The sequence below is a fragment of the Loxodonta africana genome, chromosome 3 (genome assembly GCF_030014295.1).
Source record: "Loxodonta africana isolate mLoxAfr1 chromosome 3, mLoxAfr1.hap2, whole genome shotgun sequence".
In the NCBI taxonomy this organism is placed as follows: Eukaryota; Metazoa; Chordata; class Mammalia; order Proboscidea; family Elephantidae; genus Loxodonta; species Loxodonta africana.
Genome location: NC_087344.1, coordinates 36,261,348 through 36,277,776, shown reverse-complemented (window position 1 = coordinate 36,277,776; position 16,429 = coordinate 36,261,348). Strand labels below are relative to the sequence as shown.

Sequence of the window (16,429 nt, the reverse complement as noted above, 5' to 3'; positions counted from 1 at the left end):
GACAGACTGGGTGGAGGGTGTGGGCTGGGAGCTGCCCGCAGGCCTCCGAGGGGACGCGTGTGGCTGTCAGACTACAACAGAACTGCCGGAGGATGTGAAAACAGCCACACCAACAGTGCCGCCAAGCCCCAGGCTGATTTGTTCTGTGACAGGTTAAACGTCTCAAGTCCTCCCTCAGCATGGAAAATCAAAACAAACCTAATCACTGAGCTCCAAGAGGACCCTGGTGATGCACCATGGGCAGTGTCTGTATTTGCACTTGTGCATGTATATGTGCAGATGCGTGTATATGTGCAGGTGTGTGTGCACAGGTTTGTGTGTACATATAGGTGTGTATGTACAAGTATATCTGCATTTGTGCAGGTGTGCATGTGTGTGCAGGTGTGTGTGCATGAGTACTAGCGAGTGTGTGAGTGTAGGCGTTTATATGCAGATGTGTGCGCAGGTATGTGTGGAAACATATATATACAGGTGAATACACAGATGTGTGTGCAGACGTGTATACAGGCATGTTTTCAGGTGTGTATGCAGGTACATGCATGTAGGTGTGTGCAGCCAGGTGTGTACCTGCAGGTATGTGCATTTTGGTGTCAATGTGTGTATGTATGCATGTGTGTGTGTTCAAGGGCGTGTGTGCAGGTATTTTCATGCAGGTATGTGTGCTGGTATGTGTATACAGGGGTGCATGCATGCACACACGTGCAGCACACAGCACACTCCAGGCCCCTCACCAGCCCACTGGCCAGGCCTGGAACCTGTACCTGTGGAGAAGAGAACAGGCGTTGGGAGCCTCACCTTCTTTCCCTCAGCCCTGTGCCCAAGTTTCCATGCAGGGGACAACGTGGACACGGAGAAGTCGTTGGGGTCTTCACAGTCTCGGATCTTGGACTCCTTGATGAGGGAATCCAGTTTCCTCTTTGCGATGTTTTCCACACGCTTCCGGTTGGTGGAGGCCTGCAGGAGCCAGATGGTGCCCTGTTGTGTCTGTCCCCAGCCCGGCAGCAGCAGGGCACTCCAGTGGGTCAGTTGGGGCTACTGGAGTCCTGTCCAGGCCCACACTGCACTGGCCACCAGCATGTGGGTCAGGTCACTCATCCTAGAAGCTGGCTCACGGAGAACAGATGATTTGCCCCCGGGACGTAAACCCTGGCCCTGCTGGTTCTAACTCTCGGCTCCTTCAGCTGCAGGGTGATGCTCCCCTACGACCTAACACAGTTTGTGGGTGCCAACCCAGTGGGCTTCAGGGTGGCGGGGGGAGGGGAGGAGTCAGTGCACCCGCATCCTGCCCTGGACTCTCAGAAAACACTCAGTAGTGCAGGGTCTGGGGTCCTATCACCCTAGGGAAGTGGGCCAGCCACAGTGGACAGACTATTCAGCACCAGGGGCCAAGACCCCCTACCCTTGGCCCATGCAGTGTCCACATGGCCTTGATGACCTTGGATGTCTCAGGGGCAGGGTCTGGGCTCAGGCATCTGAGTGTCCCCAGAGCCCCGTCTGGAGTAGCCCAAGTGGGTATCAGGACTGCAGCTGTGCCATCTCTCTGGCTGGTGAGAAATGCACACGGAAGAAGTCACTGCCTCAGGGCTTTCTAAAATAATTAACCAAGAGGCGGGGAAGGCTCCTGTGCAATTATTTTCCCATCCAATGGCCCCTCAGGGAGAGATAAAGTCTTTGCTGCCTTGTCAGCAACAGCTTAGCACAGGTCCTCGGCCCCCACCTGCAGCCCCCAGCCCAGGTGGCCGCTGGGAGCAGGGATAGCTAGCTGAGCTGCAGAGAGGAGACACCCGCAGGAACCCCCTGGCAGGACAGGCGGCTCTCTCCACATGCCTCCTGGCATCTGTGTGGGACTTGGGGTTCATGCCTAGAGGTGGCGCCAGGGTTGAACCAGGGTTGGCCAGAAAGGCAAGGAATGAGGAGAGGAACCCAGGTTAGAGCCTGGCTGGTACAGGTGTGGGTGGTGTTGTCTGGGACCGGGGAGGTTCCCTGAGCCCCGTGCTACTCCTAACCGCTGAGGACGCCAAGAGGATGTCACAGGAGTTTGAGTGGATGGTTCCCTCAGGGTCCGTTCAGAAATGGAAGCTGAGAGGGGCCCCAAGCAGACATATGTCCGCCACCCTGAGGGTCAGCCTCACCGGGAATGCAGAGTGCACACTCCAGTGGGTGTGGGGAGGTGGGCAGGGAGGGGACCGCCATGGCCCCAGGACCAGTGCTCATGCACGGCAGCCTGGTTGGCTTTGGAAATCCCCCAGCTCCTGGCCTGATGTTCTTCACTCCAGCCACCTCCCTTCTTGATTTCCACTGACCACAGGAACATGAGCCCCTCATCAGGCTGCAGGACTCCTGCCCCTTGCCCAGGGCTGCCCTGGCCCCACCCATACCCAGCCCTGCCCCCACTCCAGCCCCACCCCCACTCACATCCCCATTGAGGAGCTTGCAGTCCTCATCAATCTCATCAGCGCTGTCCTCATCAGACACCTCGCCCTCCTCAGCGTCCTCACTGATGTTGGCCGGGAGCTTCTTTCCCTGGGGGAGGAGGCGGACAGTGGGAAGGGCCCAAGGGCCCAGGGGCCTTGAAGGAAGTACTGACAGCCTGCACCCGAAATGAGCAGCTGTCAAGGGGCAAGGCTTTTCTCAAGTTTGCCTGTGGTGACTCAGGGGGTGGAGCAGGGGGTAGGGACCAGGGCTTGTCACCTCTCTACAGTAGCAGCATGGAAGGGACATGATTCAGTATGCATGTTGGCAGGGGTGGAGGTCCCTAGATTGGCACACAGGCCTGTCTGGAGCAGGGTCTTCCCCAAGTCCTGGTCCCAGGTCAGATGCCCAGTTGGATGCTGGCCCTGGGAGGGGTAGTGGCTGACCTTCACCAGGATCTTGCCCTTAAGCATCTCTGGAGAGGGAAGCATGGTGAAGTCCTCGCTGCTCACCGACGACAGGTCCAATTTGTCCCCAAGGATGTCAGTCAGGTACTGGGCCATCTTCTTCTGCTGGATGACACTGCAGTGGTTCTCAATGGATAGGATCACTGGGTACCTGTGGCCCCAAGGCAGGAGGAGCTGGGTGAGCCAGGGCCTCAGAACCACTGATCAAGGAGGGGTCTCCATCAAGAGGCCTGGACAGATAGGGCTGCCAGCTGCTCCAGGAGGGGCCCACCAATGACTTTGAAAAGCAACTAAGTAGATGGGAAAAGGGCTGGAAGACCTCAGGGACAGGGAAAGAAGACACACATTTCATCTCTTGGTGAGAAAAAAGAAAGGCAATTAGAAACTCCAGGAAAACAAAAGGCAACATCTGAGAAATCTGTGGTTCAAAAATGATGCAGAATAAACCAAGACATGTTGTAGAGCAATGGACAGATGGTGAGAAAGATGACCCTTTGACCTAGACACTGGGGACACTGCCCTTGGATGGCCTGGAGCCTCAACATTGGCCCCAAGGAAGAGACATAAGCCTGGCACACACCATCTGGTGGAACATGGCTGTTATCTGCAAGTGCAGAATAGGGAGTGGAGCATAGAATTTTTCATTATTTGCTCTGCTGCTTGTTTTTTTTTTTTCAAACCATGTGCACATTTTCCTTGGAGTTTTACCCAAAGGTAGTCATGGTTCTTTTAGGAAATATGACCTTGATGGAGAGGGCACAAACCAGAGCAAGAGATGGGCATGTGCTGTGGTGTGGGGGGACAAGCAGGGCTTGCGGCACAGGTGCTCATCCCATTCTCGCATTTCTCAGGCTGGAGACTGAGGCCTGGAGCCCAGCATTTGGGGTGGGACTAGGGTGCCCACAAAGACAACATGGGCACCTGAGATGCATGCCTCTTCTGAGATGCTGGCTGGCCCTGGTTCCTTGGCAGCTGCAGGAGCCCCCCGCCCCGAGCCACCCTCCCCACCTACAGCCCCAGGGGCTGGTTGCCTTGAAGCACCCTCCCTTCATCCCTCCCGGTAGCTGAGACAGCCCAAGCTGCCCTTCCAGGAGGAGCTTTTTGTCACTATTTTCTCAATCAACCTGCTTCTCCTCCCACTTCATCAGGTTAGCTCCCTCTTCACCTTCGAGCCTTGTTTAACAGAGACTTGAAGGTAATTCTCCAAGTGAGGGAGGCAGTCTTCTATTTCCAGAAATGAAATTGCATTTTGTTTAGCAATGTCTGTAGCCACAGTTGAGTGACAGCAAATTGAGTCCAGACGCAGAGTGGCTTCTTGAGGGTAATTAGGACCAAAGCCACTGCAGGCAACTGACATCCAGGGATGACCGCCAAGCGAGTGTAGGCAGGGGGCTGCTTGCACACGCCTGTCATGTTGTCTGCCTGCTCACCACCACTGTCCCTCTCCCTGGAGCTGTGGGTCCATCCCTTCCCTGTCCCTCTCTCCTCAGTGAGACACCCCAAAACCAGCCCCTCAGCTCAAGGCTACCACAACCACTGCCCCCCAAAGAGGATGTGTGAGAGGGGCAGGAAGAGCCAGAGCCTCGCGGTCCCTCCCCAGCCCCTTGGGGCCAGCACCCCAGTCCCAGCCACTCACTGTTATATCCTAATTTATTTCTCTTTGTTGTTAATTGCCATTGAGTCAACTCCAATTCATGGCAACCCCATATGTGCAGAGTAGAATGGTGCCCCATAGGGTTTTCAATGGCTGTGACTTTTCAGAAGCAGACCGCCAGGCCTTTCTTCTGAGGCATCTCTGGGTGGGTTTAAACCTCCAACCTTTCACTAGTAACTGAGCACTAAACTATTGGACCACCCAGGAACTCCTACTCACTCATTCTTGATGAAGGCGTATTTGTTGATGGTTTCAATGACGTCTTTGAAGAGGATCTTGGAGGTTAGGGTGTAGCCATGGTGTACAATAGGCTCGCCATCAGGCCCGTCCCAGCAGTCCACTGTGGGGAGACAGGCTATGGGTCAGAACCAGGGCACACAGGCCACATCTGCTCCAACACCAGCCATGGCACACACAGGCTGCTGAGCCTCCAGACTCCAGCTGAGGACCGTCCACATGCTCATACACTGAGGGGAGGCCTTATCCCAAGCTTCCAGCCTGATCCTCAGCCCAGTGTACCCCCTATACCCCCAAGGGAGCCTGCTTGGGCCCTGGGGGCGAGCAGGTCTTGGAGCACCCATGAGGTGGCTGCTACTCACCCTCCACGCAGCGGCAGCCAGCCTGCAGGACCCAGGCATACATGTCCACACGGGACTGGGACATGAGCTGGTCGCCCACGAGGTAGGTGTTGTGGGATGAGGTGATGAAGTAGTGGCTCAGCGGGTGGCTCATATCCTGGTGCACACTGTGGTGCGTGTGGTTGAAGATGTCACCAGCTGGGCTCCGTGTGTAGTTGGTGAAGCCTGCAGAAGGTGGGATGGGGTCATCCCTGTGTGCTTGGCCCCTGGCCCGGTTGCACTAGTCCCTCATCACATAGCCACCCACCCCCATGCCTCATGGTGCCAGTGGCTCAGGCCACTGCCTTGAGCACAGCTCACGCTGTGGCCAGTGCCCCCAGTGGCCCTCTGGGACAGTAGATTCAGGGTAGTCCCCAGGACAGTGGACACCAAGCGGCCCCACTTACCATCAATGCCCAGCACACCCTTGCTCTTGTTTTCTGGGCAGGGCTCAAACTGCTCAATGATGTCCTGGCAGCTCTCAAGGGTCACACCTGTCATCTAGGCAGAGAAGGGGTCCGGGCTAGCCTCAAGCAGCTCCCCACCCTCCCCATTGCCACTGCCTCCCACCTCCTGTCCTTGCAGCCAGCTTCCTCCTCCCCAGAAGGCTCACTGGCTACCCCCAGTGTCACATGACTTGGGACAGACTGGGGTCTGTGCTCAGCAGGTGGGCCCAGCATGGAGCAGAGGCCACGTGTGGGGACGTACAGACAGCCAGGACCACATCCCAGGCTTGGGGAACTCAGGGGCATGGGGGAGCCCCCTGCCATCTACCCCAGGTCCCTGCAGGTGACTGTCATGGGAAGCTGGACCCCCAGCCACTCCTGAGAAGGCTCTGCACATCGGAGGCTGAGCGGCTCTCTGGTCCCCCCTCCAGGACCAGTCCAGCACCCCAACCCCACCTGCACTCGAAGACGCCCATGGCTTGTCACCACAAGGCTGACTGTGCCCTCACGGCTGAGTGACAACGGGGCTCTGTCATAGGTGGGGAAAGCCGCTGAGCCCCCGGGTGTGGCTGCCCAAGACCTGCCCCTCCCCTGCTCCTCCCTAAAGAGGGTCCATGAGGGTCCTAGGAGGAGAAGCCCATGACACTGGTCCTCATGGTGGCCACCCCTATCAGCACTGAGGGTGCAGGGCACATGCTGCCTGGGCCCCTCCCATGGAAGCATTCTCTTCAAGGGTCTCTGCCTCTTCCCACCATGGCAGGCTTTCAGCCAAAGGCATGCACCTCAGGTCCTACACATCAGAGGGGCCCAGGAGGACAGTCCAGACCCCTGAGCCTCTGGACACTAGGGCTCAGGCCAGTAGCGCAGTCCCAGGAGAACATGGTTCTTGCACTGGACCCTGGGCTGGATGGTGCTTTCTGGAGTCAAGGTACAGAGGTGGGTGGGTCTCATGGGCACCAGGAGGCACTGGGCGTTTGCCGGGCAAATGATGAGTGGAGGTGGCCCTGAGCGAGCTCTGGGGAGGGGCCAGCCAGACCCATGCAGGGAGCATGGGCATGTGGGAGCAGTTCCCAAAGTCTGGGCCATGGAATCCAAGTCCCTGCTGGAAGCTTGGGTGGCCAAAGCCAGGACAGCACCCTTCTCAGGCTCCATTGGAGAAGCCGCTAGCTCTCTGCCCCACACAGCAGACTCCCCAGGCCCCAGAATGAGGTTGGTGTACTGATGTGAGCTGGAACAGGTGCCATCAGCAGAGGCAGATCCTGGGCCACAGAGGCCAGGCTGTGGCCCCACCAACCCCAAGCTATCAGCCACACTGGAACCCCCTCAGCCCACTCACCTTCTGCTCTACCTCCAGGAACCGCTGCAGGTCAGCGGTGTCCAGGTGGTCCTTGTGGTTGCTGTAGGTCAGCAGGAGCAGGTAGAGGTCCCGGCGGGTGGACATCATCTTGTAGAAGGCACAGAACTCCTCGAAGTCCAGTGTGCCCTGCTGGTCATCTGTGTCTGCTTCCTGCAAGCGAAGGCCTCTGGGTCCCTGTCGGCGTCCTCTCACAGCCACAAGGAGTCCTCAGGCTTGTCCCCCTCCTTGGCCAATCAGAACCGCAGCTCCACCGCCCCCCACTTCCTGTTTCGCTGCCATGTCACAGTGCCCTGGACAATCACATCTGTGTCTTCAATGGCCTCCCCCTGTCTGCCTCTCCTCACTAAGAAGCCACTGGGGCAATCCTTTTAAAACACAATTTGACCCCCTGGCTCTGAGCCCTCCAAGGTCAATCTACAGCCAAATCTGGCACCATCACCCACACTTGGAGTCAGTATCCACCCTGGTCTCCATGCCACTGAGCCTTTAATGAAATCGATGCTTATCAGTTAGGAACGCTCATGGCCCCAGGAGACCCAGGACCCAGGTCTCCCTGGCAGAAACAAACAGGACCTGTTCTTAGCTGTTGCCTTCCTTTCACTCACAAAATGCCCCTAGCAGCCTTTTGGGGCACTCCGCGGGGGTGGTAGTTCCGTGGCACAGACCCACCAGGGATCCCTGTGAGGGTATGGGCTCCTTAGTGAACCCACATGCTCACAGCATTTACTGACAACATGCCAGACCCCAAGACGCCAAGGGAAAAGGCACAGCCCTACAAGAAGGGACCCAAGTCTGGGGACAGATGCACAGGACGTGGTATCCCAGTGGCTGGAGACCAGTGGATGGCTGAGGTGCCCAGGGGCCACAGGCACCTGGGGGTGTGCAAGAAAGGCTGCTTGACCACAGAGGCTGGGCTGAGGCCCAAGATGAAGGTGGATGGGGATGGTGGGGTGGAGGTGGAGTGGGAACATGACCCACTTAGAGGCACTGGGCTCCAGCTGGCCTGGCCAGTGGGACCCAGCACCTGGCCCTGTATGCAGCAAAGCATCTGTGGTCAGTGAACCAGGTCAGCCATGGTTCCATCAGCTCAGATGCCCACCTTTCCAGGGCTCACAGAGACGCTGGTGGGGTGGCCACAGGCGAAGCCAATTGAAGCCACCAGTCCAGCCCTGACCACAGCTGCACGGTCTCCCCAGGCTTGGCTCACTGAGGACCACAGCCACCCTTATCCTCGGACACTGCCCAAGGCCACAGGTCTCCACCAAAAAAAAAACCAAACCCAGTGCAGTCAAGTCGATTCCGACTCATAGTGACCCTATAGGACAGAGTAGAACTGCCCCATTGAGTTTCCGAGGAGCACCTGGCGGATTCGAACTGCTGACCCTTTGGTTAGCAGCTGTAGCACTTAACCACTATGCCACCAGGGTTTCCACAGGTCTCCACAGAGTCTCTAACTTTTCATCAGTCCCTGAGACAGGACGAAGCCTCATAGAAGTAGAAGTGGTGCCATGCCCACCACACCAGAAATGCCGGGAAGCCCTGAGTGGGTGGGCTGGGGGCCCCCTCAAGGTGCTATGGGCAGGGGACAGTCTCAGCAGCTGCCTTTGGGGATTCCCAGGGAGCCTGGAAGAGCCCACAGTGGGTGTGACAGGGGGGCTGGACAAGGGAGGGAGCAGACCACCAAAGGTCATTCTCAGGCAGCCCCCACCCAGCATACTGTCAGAACCATGGACAGCATCACCTGCTGAACTCTTGGGGGTGGTCCTCTAAGGTCCCCTCTGAGCCAGGAGCACCCCAGAGAGTGCGGTGGCCTCAGCCACACCCCATATCCCTGTCCCCATGAAAGCAGGGTTCTTGGGGAGGCAGGGCCCTGATGCGCTTCTGGCTGTACCCCAGCATGGGCTTGGCCTGGCAGTGGGCACCCATCGGGGCCTCCATGACTCCCTCTGGAACTCGAGAGCTGAGGCGCGGCAGAGATTGTGCCACCTTGGTGTGAGGGGCCCAACCCAGGTGGTGCTTGGCCCCACAGATGGCAAAGGAAGACCCTAGTGCGCCTGAAACTAGATTTGAGGGCGCCATAGGTCTGAGGTGAGGCAGTGGTGGTTCAGTGGAAGAGTTCTCCCTTTCCATTCGATAGACTCAGGTTCAATTCCTGGTCAATGCACTTCACTTGAAGTCACCACCTGTCTGTCAGTGGAGGCTTCTGTGTGGCTACGATGCTGAACAGGTTTCAGAGGAGCTTCCAGACTAAGACTAAGACTAGGAAGAAAGGCCTGGAGATCTACTTACAAAAATCACCCAGGGAAAATCTTATAGATCACAATGATCTGATCCACAAGCGATCATGGGGATGGGCTGGAAAGGGTAATATTTTGGTGCATTGTGCACCGGATTGCCATGACTCGGGGCCCAGTGTCCTTACTGAGGACCGAGCGGCGGGGAGGGGATCCAGAGCTCCCCATGTGGGCCTTCTCCAGCCAGGACTCCACACCAGAACCTTGGCCCCAGGAGCTGGACACACTTATAGCCAGTTGTTGTTAGGTGCCATCAAGTCCATTCTGACTTACAGTGACCCCATGGACAACAGAACAAAATACTGCCCAGTCCTGAGCCATCCTCATAATCATCTTTATGCTTGAGGCCATTGTTGCAGCCACTGTGTTAATCCATCTCATTGAGGGTCTTCCTCTTTTTCGCTGACCCTCTACTTTACCAAGCATGTCCTTCAGGGACTGACCCCTCCTGATAACATACCCAAAGTATGTGAGATGTAGACTCCCCATCTTTGCTTCTAAGGAGCATTCTGGTTGTACTTCTTCCAAGACAGATTTGTTCGTTCTTTTGGCAGTCCGTGGGATATTCAATATTCTTTGCCAGCACCACAATTCAAAGGCATCAATTCTTCTTCAGTCCCCCTTATTCATTATCCAGCTTTCATGTGTATATGATGCATATACTCAGTTCAGCAAGGGCTTTGTTCCCCTCCAGCCAGCCTGTCAACTGGTACCCGTACAACCTCACCTCCCTGGAAGGGCTGCTGACCTCAGAGCTGCCCCTGGAGCCTGGATAGGCCGTGAACAGCCCAGCCTCAGGCAGTCAGGGGGCTGTCGGTCTGGTGGGTGATGTGCCCAGCCCCCTTAGTCCTCTCGGGCAGGGTCTGAGAGCCTCTTGCTCCCCTTCCCATCCACACTCAGATTTGCTTGTGCCGAGCCAGGCTGGCTGCCTCTCTCCGGCCAAGCACGACCTCCCTGTCCATCTCAAGACAGGCAACAGGAGCCAGGGCCGCTGTGGGGAGCTGTCAGGCTGGGGTGGTGGTGCAGGGGGTTGCAGAGCCTGACGTCCAGCTCAAGAACCCTCCTCCAGGTGGAAGGAAGAAGATGAGGCCCAGGGCGGGGCAGTGAGGTTCAAGATTAGCCTGTTTTCACGCTGCCCACCTACCTGGAGCAAGATCTGCTGACGGCCATGTTCCCCCATCCCAGCAGGGGTTCCAGAAAGACAGAAGCTAATTACAGACAATAAAGGCTGCAGCTCCAGCTGAAGTATCTAGGGGATGCATTTTCGTAACTTTTAACTATGGGGCGGCTGGGGGACTGCAGAGGCCAGGGAGGTGTGGGGCCAGGGGGGCGAGATGGTGCCAGCTAGGGCACCTGGGGCCCAGACTGGGCCGGGCTCATCTCACTGTGGCTTTGTTGGGGGGCCAGGAGAGGGGCTGTGGCCTCCTCTGGGCACTTACCTCAGGGAGCTGACTCCTACCCCCAAAGCCCAGTCCACACACCTAGGGTTGGTGGAGCCACACCCACCTAGCTGCCCCCCTGTGTCTGCTGCAGACCACCCGTCTGTAGCTGGACCACCACTGCCCAGGACCCCTCCTGCTCAGACAAGGCTATGCCTCAGCCCGGGGTGCCCCCCTCCTCATCTCTGCATAGTCCCCAGTCCTCTGCAAAGACCCCACAGCAGGAAGCCCGCCCCCTTCCTGCCTCACCTTGAACATCTGCTTCACACGCTGCCGTGGCAGGTTCACGTTCAGCTTGTGCAGCAGCTGCAGGACCTCGCCAATGCTCAGGCTGCCGTCCCCATTCTTGTCAGCCTCGTCGAACGTCTGCTTCAGCCACTTTGGGGCCGAGTTAAGGGCCACGCAGTCCACAAGACAATGACGCTGCCCACCCTTGGTGCAAGCAGCCCAACTGCCCTCCCACGCCCATATCCCTAGTGTGTGGCCTGGCCTGGGAGGACAGGTAGGGGCACTGTCCCTGCCCCACCCCACCCCAAGGATATTGGTCCCTGGTCCGCTGCCGGCGGGCCAGGCTGTCCTCATCACTGATGCCAGCCATGAGGTAGCGAAGGCCAGTGACCCAGGTGCGCGCCTCGTCCCCACTGGATGAGACCAGGTCCAGTGAGTCACGGTGGTCGCCATAGTAGACGCTGAAGCAGCAGTTAGGGTCGAAGCTGCCGTCAGGGTAGCGCTGGAAGATCTCCGACTGCCGGCCCTCGCTCACCTCCTGGATGGAGTCGATGGAGACTGCGGGCAGGGAGCAGGGGGTGGTCAACAGGGTCTCAAGTCCCCCTGGCCTAGTCCCCCTGGCCCACAGCCCAGAGTCCACTGGGTCTGGGAACCATGGAGGACTGAGTGGCCTGGGCTGTACTAGAGTGCTGGGCTCTCGTCACAGCAACAGCTCAGCACCAAGCCACAGTCCCTCTAAGCCTCGGAACGCCAGGCAGCTGCGCTTCTGGGAGCTCCTTTCTGTGATGGAAATGAAGCTCTCTCATCCCAGTAGGGTATGGCTCTGATTCCACTGAGCCAGCGCTGAAGCCCGGGCAGCAGCAATGGAAAGCAGAGGGACCAGCCCCAGGGGCCGGCAAGAGACGATCCACTCCACCCCACCTCCAGGGGCTTCGCAATCCACCCTCTCATCTCCCACCTGCACTCAGGTCCAGCCTGCTGTGGCAAGAGGCTGCCCAATGCTTAGGCAGTGCACTGGGGACAGAGGGTTCAGGGACCCCTGGCACATTTCAGATTGGGAAGAAGAGACAATGCATCATGCTCAGGCAGCCAAGCCCCCTTCGCCGCCCTCCCTACTCAGCTCTGACAGTGTGGTCCCCCTCCCACACTTTGAGCATGAAAAAGACGCCCCTCAGAAAAGGGGGGAAACACTTCTTCCCATGAGTGCTCCAGATGTCCCCTGGTTAAGGAGCAGAGTGAGACTTCAAGGAACAGACAGGCCATCACCTGGTCAACTCATCCCCACTTCCAGAAATACAGCTGGTAGCTGACACCTAGCATGCTCAGCAGGGGGAGAGGCAGGGGGACAGCTGCCTGGCTCAAATTCCATCAAGGGTCTCATTACTGGCCCCGGCGCTCAGGCTCCAGGACACTCTGTTTAAAACATTGAGTTACCATGGACAGATGAGCTCAGAGGGACTCTGTAAAAGGCCTATACCTGCTCACAGCAGGGCCTGTTCATGGCACTGGGGTCCAGGCATAAAAGGGCTGGGGGCAAGTGCCCACTGGTGGAGGCAGACACCCTTGGTACAGCACCACCAGGGCCTGATGGCCAACACCAGTGCCCCATCTCCTGCCTGCCGGATCCGTGCCAGCCTCTGTGCATTCCTGTGTCTAACACTCAGGGCAACCCAGGATGCCAACAGCATGCGATGAGGATGCCGAGGCTCCTCTAGAGCCTCAGATGCCATGGAAAGAATGTTTTCCAGATGCTGGGTCCCCATTCCAGCCCTGCCACTGCTGCCAGGTGACCTAGGCGCCCCCTCCCTGGGCCTCAGTTTCTCCATCTGTGCAGTGATGGGTAACCTCACACTTCTCCCTGCCACTTCATACCCTCTCCCGGAAGCCCCCTTCCTTGGCCCCCATGGTGCCTTCCCCGCCTGCTGGCCTTCCCTCATTCCTGTGCACAGCACTGAGGGGCTGGCTATGGGCCCCCAGACAAGGGAGACAGTCCAGGGAAGAGCTGCTTTGCCCTCTTCTTCCCTCCTTGGGACACCTCCCAGGCCCAGGGATTTGTCTGCCCCAAACTATGTCTTCCTGAGTATGGAGACAGGGGCAGAAGGCTAGGGAGGCCCACCCCAGCCCTGGGCCCCAAACCTTCAAGTCTCAGCTCAGTTGTTCCCTTCCCCAGAGAGGCTTTCTTGAACCTCAGGCCACCTGTCTATCCCCCTTTCTGCCGCTCTTGAATGTTCACCATGGGGCATTATCTTCTCACTTATGTGGCCCAGTACAGAGAACAGCACCTGGCACAGAGTAGGCACTCACAGCTGAGCGTGGGTGCTTCCCTCCTGGACCCAGAGGGCAACCCTGGCCCTGCACCTCCCCACACACAGCCTCTTGCTCCAGGACTCCTCTCTCTCAGCTCACCCGTGCTTGGCCCCCTGGGTCCTCTGCAGCAGGCTCTCTCTTGGGCCCATGGTGGTGGTAGTGCCCTTGGTAACTGCTGGGCTAAGGCCCTGGAGACACCTGGTCCCACCCAGGTCAGCAACACCAGAGCAGGTGTGGAAACTCCCATCTCTCAGCCCAAGAGGACGCTTATGTGTCTCTTCCTGACCCCTGGGACCCCTCACCTCATCCTGCCTTCCCTCTGCCTGTGCAGACCCTCCCAGCTCAGGAGCTGCCTCCCTATCCCACTTCAGGCCCTGGCTGGGGTCTCTTCTGTCCATCCACTGGCCTCTCAGGGCTGGGCCCCAGGGGAGCTGCATGGGCCTCTGAGTCCCAGAGACCGCCAGACAGCCTCAACGCCAGGCAAGGGTCTCAAGGGATGGGGCCCTGGCTCCCCCACCACATGGTCGAGATGTCACTCCAAGGCTGAGTCTGGCCAAGGCCTAGAGCGACGTAGAGAATTCTGGGGGCAGGGTCTTACTGCCCCCTTAGCTGTCCATTGGTTATTCTGGGAAGGGTCCCTACTCCCCCCCCAGAGGGGTTCTCACCCAGGGGCCCTGGGTCTGCCCCCATCCAGGGCTGCCCCCTCCCCTGCCCACCACACCACCCCCAGCCCCGCACTCACTCTTGGCTTTCTCGTTCTTGCGCGAGGGCCGCCAGCGGATACAGGAGCGGTGCTCGTCCAGGTAGTAGAAGCGGACAAGGCCTTTGGAGCCTCCGCGGAGCTTCACCATCTGCGTCCCTGCCTGCATGGCGCTCATACACCGCTCCACTGGATGCCACATGTGGACAGACAGACAGACAGAGACACAGACAGAGTGCTGGTGAGCCCTGGGGCAATGCCATCCTCACAGCAACCTGGCCTCCTCCCCACCACCCCAGCTACCCCGCCAGTGCTGTCCCAGGGCAGGAGGGAGTGTGAGACCACCCACCCATTGCCCACCCCTGAGATTCCCAGGTGCAAGCCCAGGCTGTCGCCTAATCACATTCAGTCTGGGCTTGCCCATGATCAGGGCCACCAGGAGACATGGCTGCTCTCCTCCACGTCCTAGGGACAGAGGGCCAGGTAAGGTCCTTCCCCACTCAGGCCACCTGCCCAGCCCACCACTACTGGGATCATCTGCTCAGAGGGAGCGTGCACAGTAGGACCACAGTGCAGCAGCTGAGCTGGCAGGGCCCCACAGTAGCCAAGCTCAGGGGCCCCTCTGCACTGGAGGCCTCTGCTAGGCATGGGGCAGGCTTGGGCAGGTGGTGGGCGGCCCATGACACCTGGCCTGGCTTGTCAGCCTTCCACCACACGGGCCACCCCTGAGAGAATCCAGTCTCACTCCTGGGTTCCTGCTTTCCCCTCCTCTGACACCATAAAGCCACCCCTCCCATCACACAGCAACACCAACACCGATCACACTTATTCCTGGAGGCTCCTCAAACCATGGACGACACGAGGGAGAGGAGGCCAGACAGGCCAAAACCCCTAGAGCATGGATTCTGGAGTGCAGAACCGATTTGAGCTCTGAAACCCAGGCCTTCCCGCCAGGCCCACTGCCCTCTCCCCTCCTCTGTATGAGCTTGCCCCTCTTTTAGGTCACAGTGGGTAGTGATGCCAGCTTCAGGAGCAGCGCATGAGACTGGAGGAGCTGCAGGCTCAGGGTCAGCCACCCAGGCCCTCACACCAGCTCCCCAAAAGCTCAGCACAAGGAAGGCCCCAAGGAACCATACCCCACAAGAGCCACACTACCAGTGACCCCAGCCTGAGGGCAATGGTCAATGATGACCTCCAGAGAGAAACCAGTATCAGACCTTGGAGGGGACGGAACCTTGGCAGTGGGGTGGGGTGAGCGTGGAGGCCCGATCTCCAGGGAACAGTGGAGGGGGTGGGGAGGGAGAAGCAAGGGCGGCCACAGGGCTGGGCCACAGAAGGCTTAGAACAGGGCCCGGAGGTGGCAACCTGGACCCAGCCTGCCCACCAGTGGAGCAGAGACCCAGGTGGGCAGCCCCACTGAGGCCTCCCTGGGCCTCCCAAGTCAGACCATGAGACCTTCCCCTTTTCCAGGCAGGCGTGTGACCCCACCGCAGGGAGTCATGGCAGCAAGAGGGTGCTCTTCTGGCACCAGCATGCTGGTCCCACCCCAACCTGGGCTGAAGGTGCTGCTGCCCCCCAAAGTGACCAGGAATCTCCCTGAGCACCCCACCTAGCAATCCAGCAGGGTCCCTGCCCATCAGCCCCCTCCTTCCCCTGCTCAACCCCACTTCCTGTCTGGGTTCACCTCCCAGGCCTGCTCTGAAGCAGAAGGGTTGGAGGAGTCAGGCCTGAGGCTGCTGCTGGAGCCACACCTGAGGCCGAGTGGGAGACCCGAAGGGGAGGGAGGATAGAGGTCAGCAGAGGAGGGGATGGGAGACCCCAGGCCACTGACCACTGACATCGCCAGTGACATCCCCTCCTCTCTCCCACAAGAGTCCACCTAGGGCCTTCCGCACTCGGATTGGCCCCAGGGGTCTTGTACCCAGTGCCGCTGCCCTCCCCCCGGGGGCAGGCAGGCTGGCCCCTGCTCACCGAGATGGTCGAGCTGCCACCTCGGACACATGGCCACGCTCCCTCCGACCCAGAGTAGTGCCTCAGCCAGGCAGGCCACTGCTCCCCGGGCCCGGTGGTGGGTAGCGGGCCCAGCCGAAGTCATGCTGGATGGCTGCCAGGACCAGGGAGGGCATGCAGAGGCCAGAGGGGGTCCGGCTCACATCAGGCCGAGGTGGGTGTGGGTACAGGGTTCTGGGGGGAGCCTTCTTTGGCCCAATCCCAACGCTAATCCGAGGCCACCACTGAGCCCAGCTGCTCAGAGGATTTAGGTACTCCCAGCTGGGGAGGAGGGGACCAGGAAGGTGCCAGCCCCCAAGGGCTAAGTCATGACAGGCAGGATGGAGGGTGGCCTCTTAGGACTTTGGCCACCCCCAGGATGCATCTATAATGGTCAACCTAGCCTGGGATGCCAGTCCTCATGGACTACCCCACCAAGAGCTCCTATCTCAGCCCCCCGACACTGGGATGCAGAGGCTGATGTCTATATTCACAGGGACCCCCAAGAGGGCTCCCCTG

The 16,429-nt window shown here is 58.9% G+C and overlaps 1 protein-coding gene across 1 annotated transcript in view; it reads right to left on the bottom strand.

Annotated features, from left to right (window-relative positions):
• PLCH2 (phospholipase C eta 2) overlaps positions 1 to 15,938 on the bottom strand; it is a 30,895-nt gene extending 14,957 nt beyond the window's left edge. The window contains exons 1-11 of the mRNA XM_064281125.1: positions 15,893 to 15,938; positions 13,964 to 14,110; positions 11,213 to 11,472; positions 10,936 to 11,064; positions 6,933 to 7,103; positions 5,558 to 5,651; positions 5,133 to 5,336; positions 4,753 to 4,873; positions 2,859 to 3,030; positions 2,416 to 2,523; positions 811 to 954 (exon numbers count right to left, since the gene is read on the bottom strand). Coding sequence (XP_064137195.1) covers positions 811 to 954; positions 2,416 to 2,523; positions 2,859 to 3,030; positions 4,753 to 4,873; positions 5,133 to 5,336; positions 5,558 to 5,651; positions 6,933 to 7,103; positions 10,936 to 11,064; positions 11,213 to 11,472; positions 13,964 to 14,110; positions 15,893 to 15,923 — 1,581 coding nt within the window. The 5' untranslated portion in view covers positions 15,924 to 15,938. The remainder of the gene's footprint in view (positions 1 to 810; positions 955 to 2,415; positions 2,524 to 2,858; positions 3,031 to 4,752; positions 4,874 to 5,132; positions 5,337 to 5,557; positions 5,652 to 6,932; positions 7,104 to 10,935; positions 11,065 to 11,212; positions 11,473 to 13,963; positions 14,111 to 15,892) is intronic.
• Positions 15,939 to 16,429: the final 491 nt, after the last annotated feature.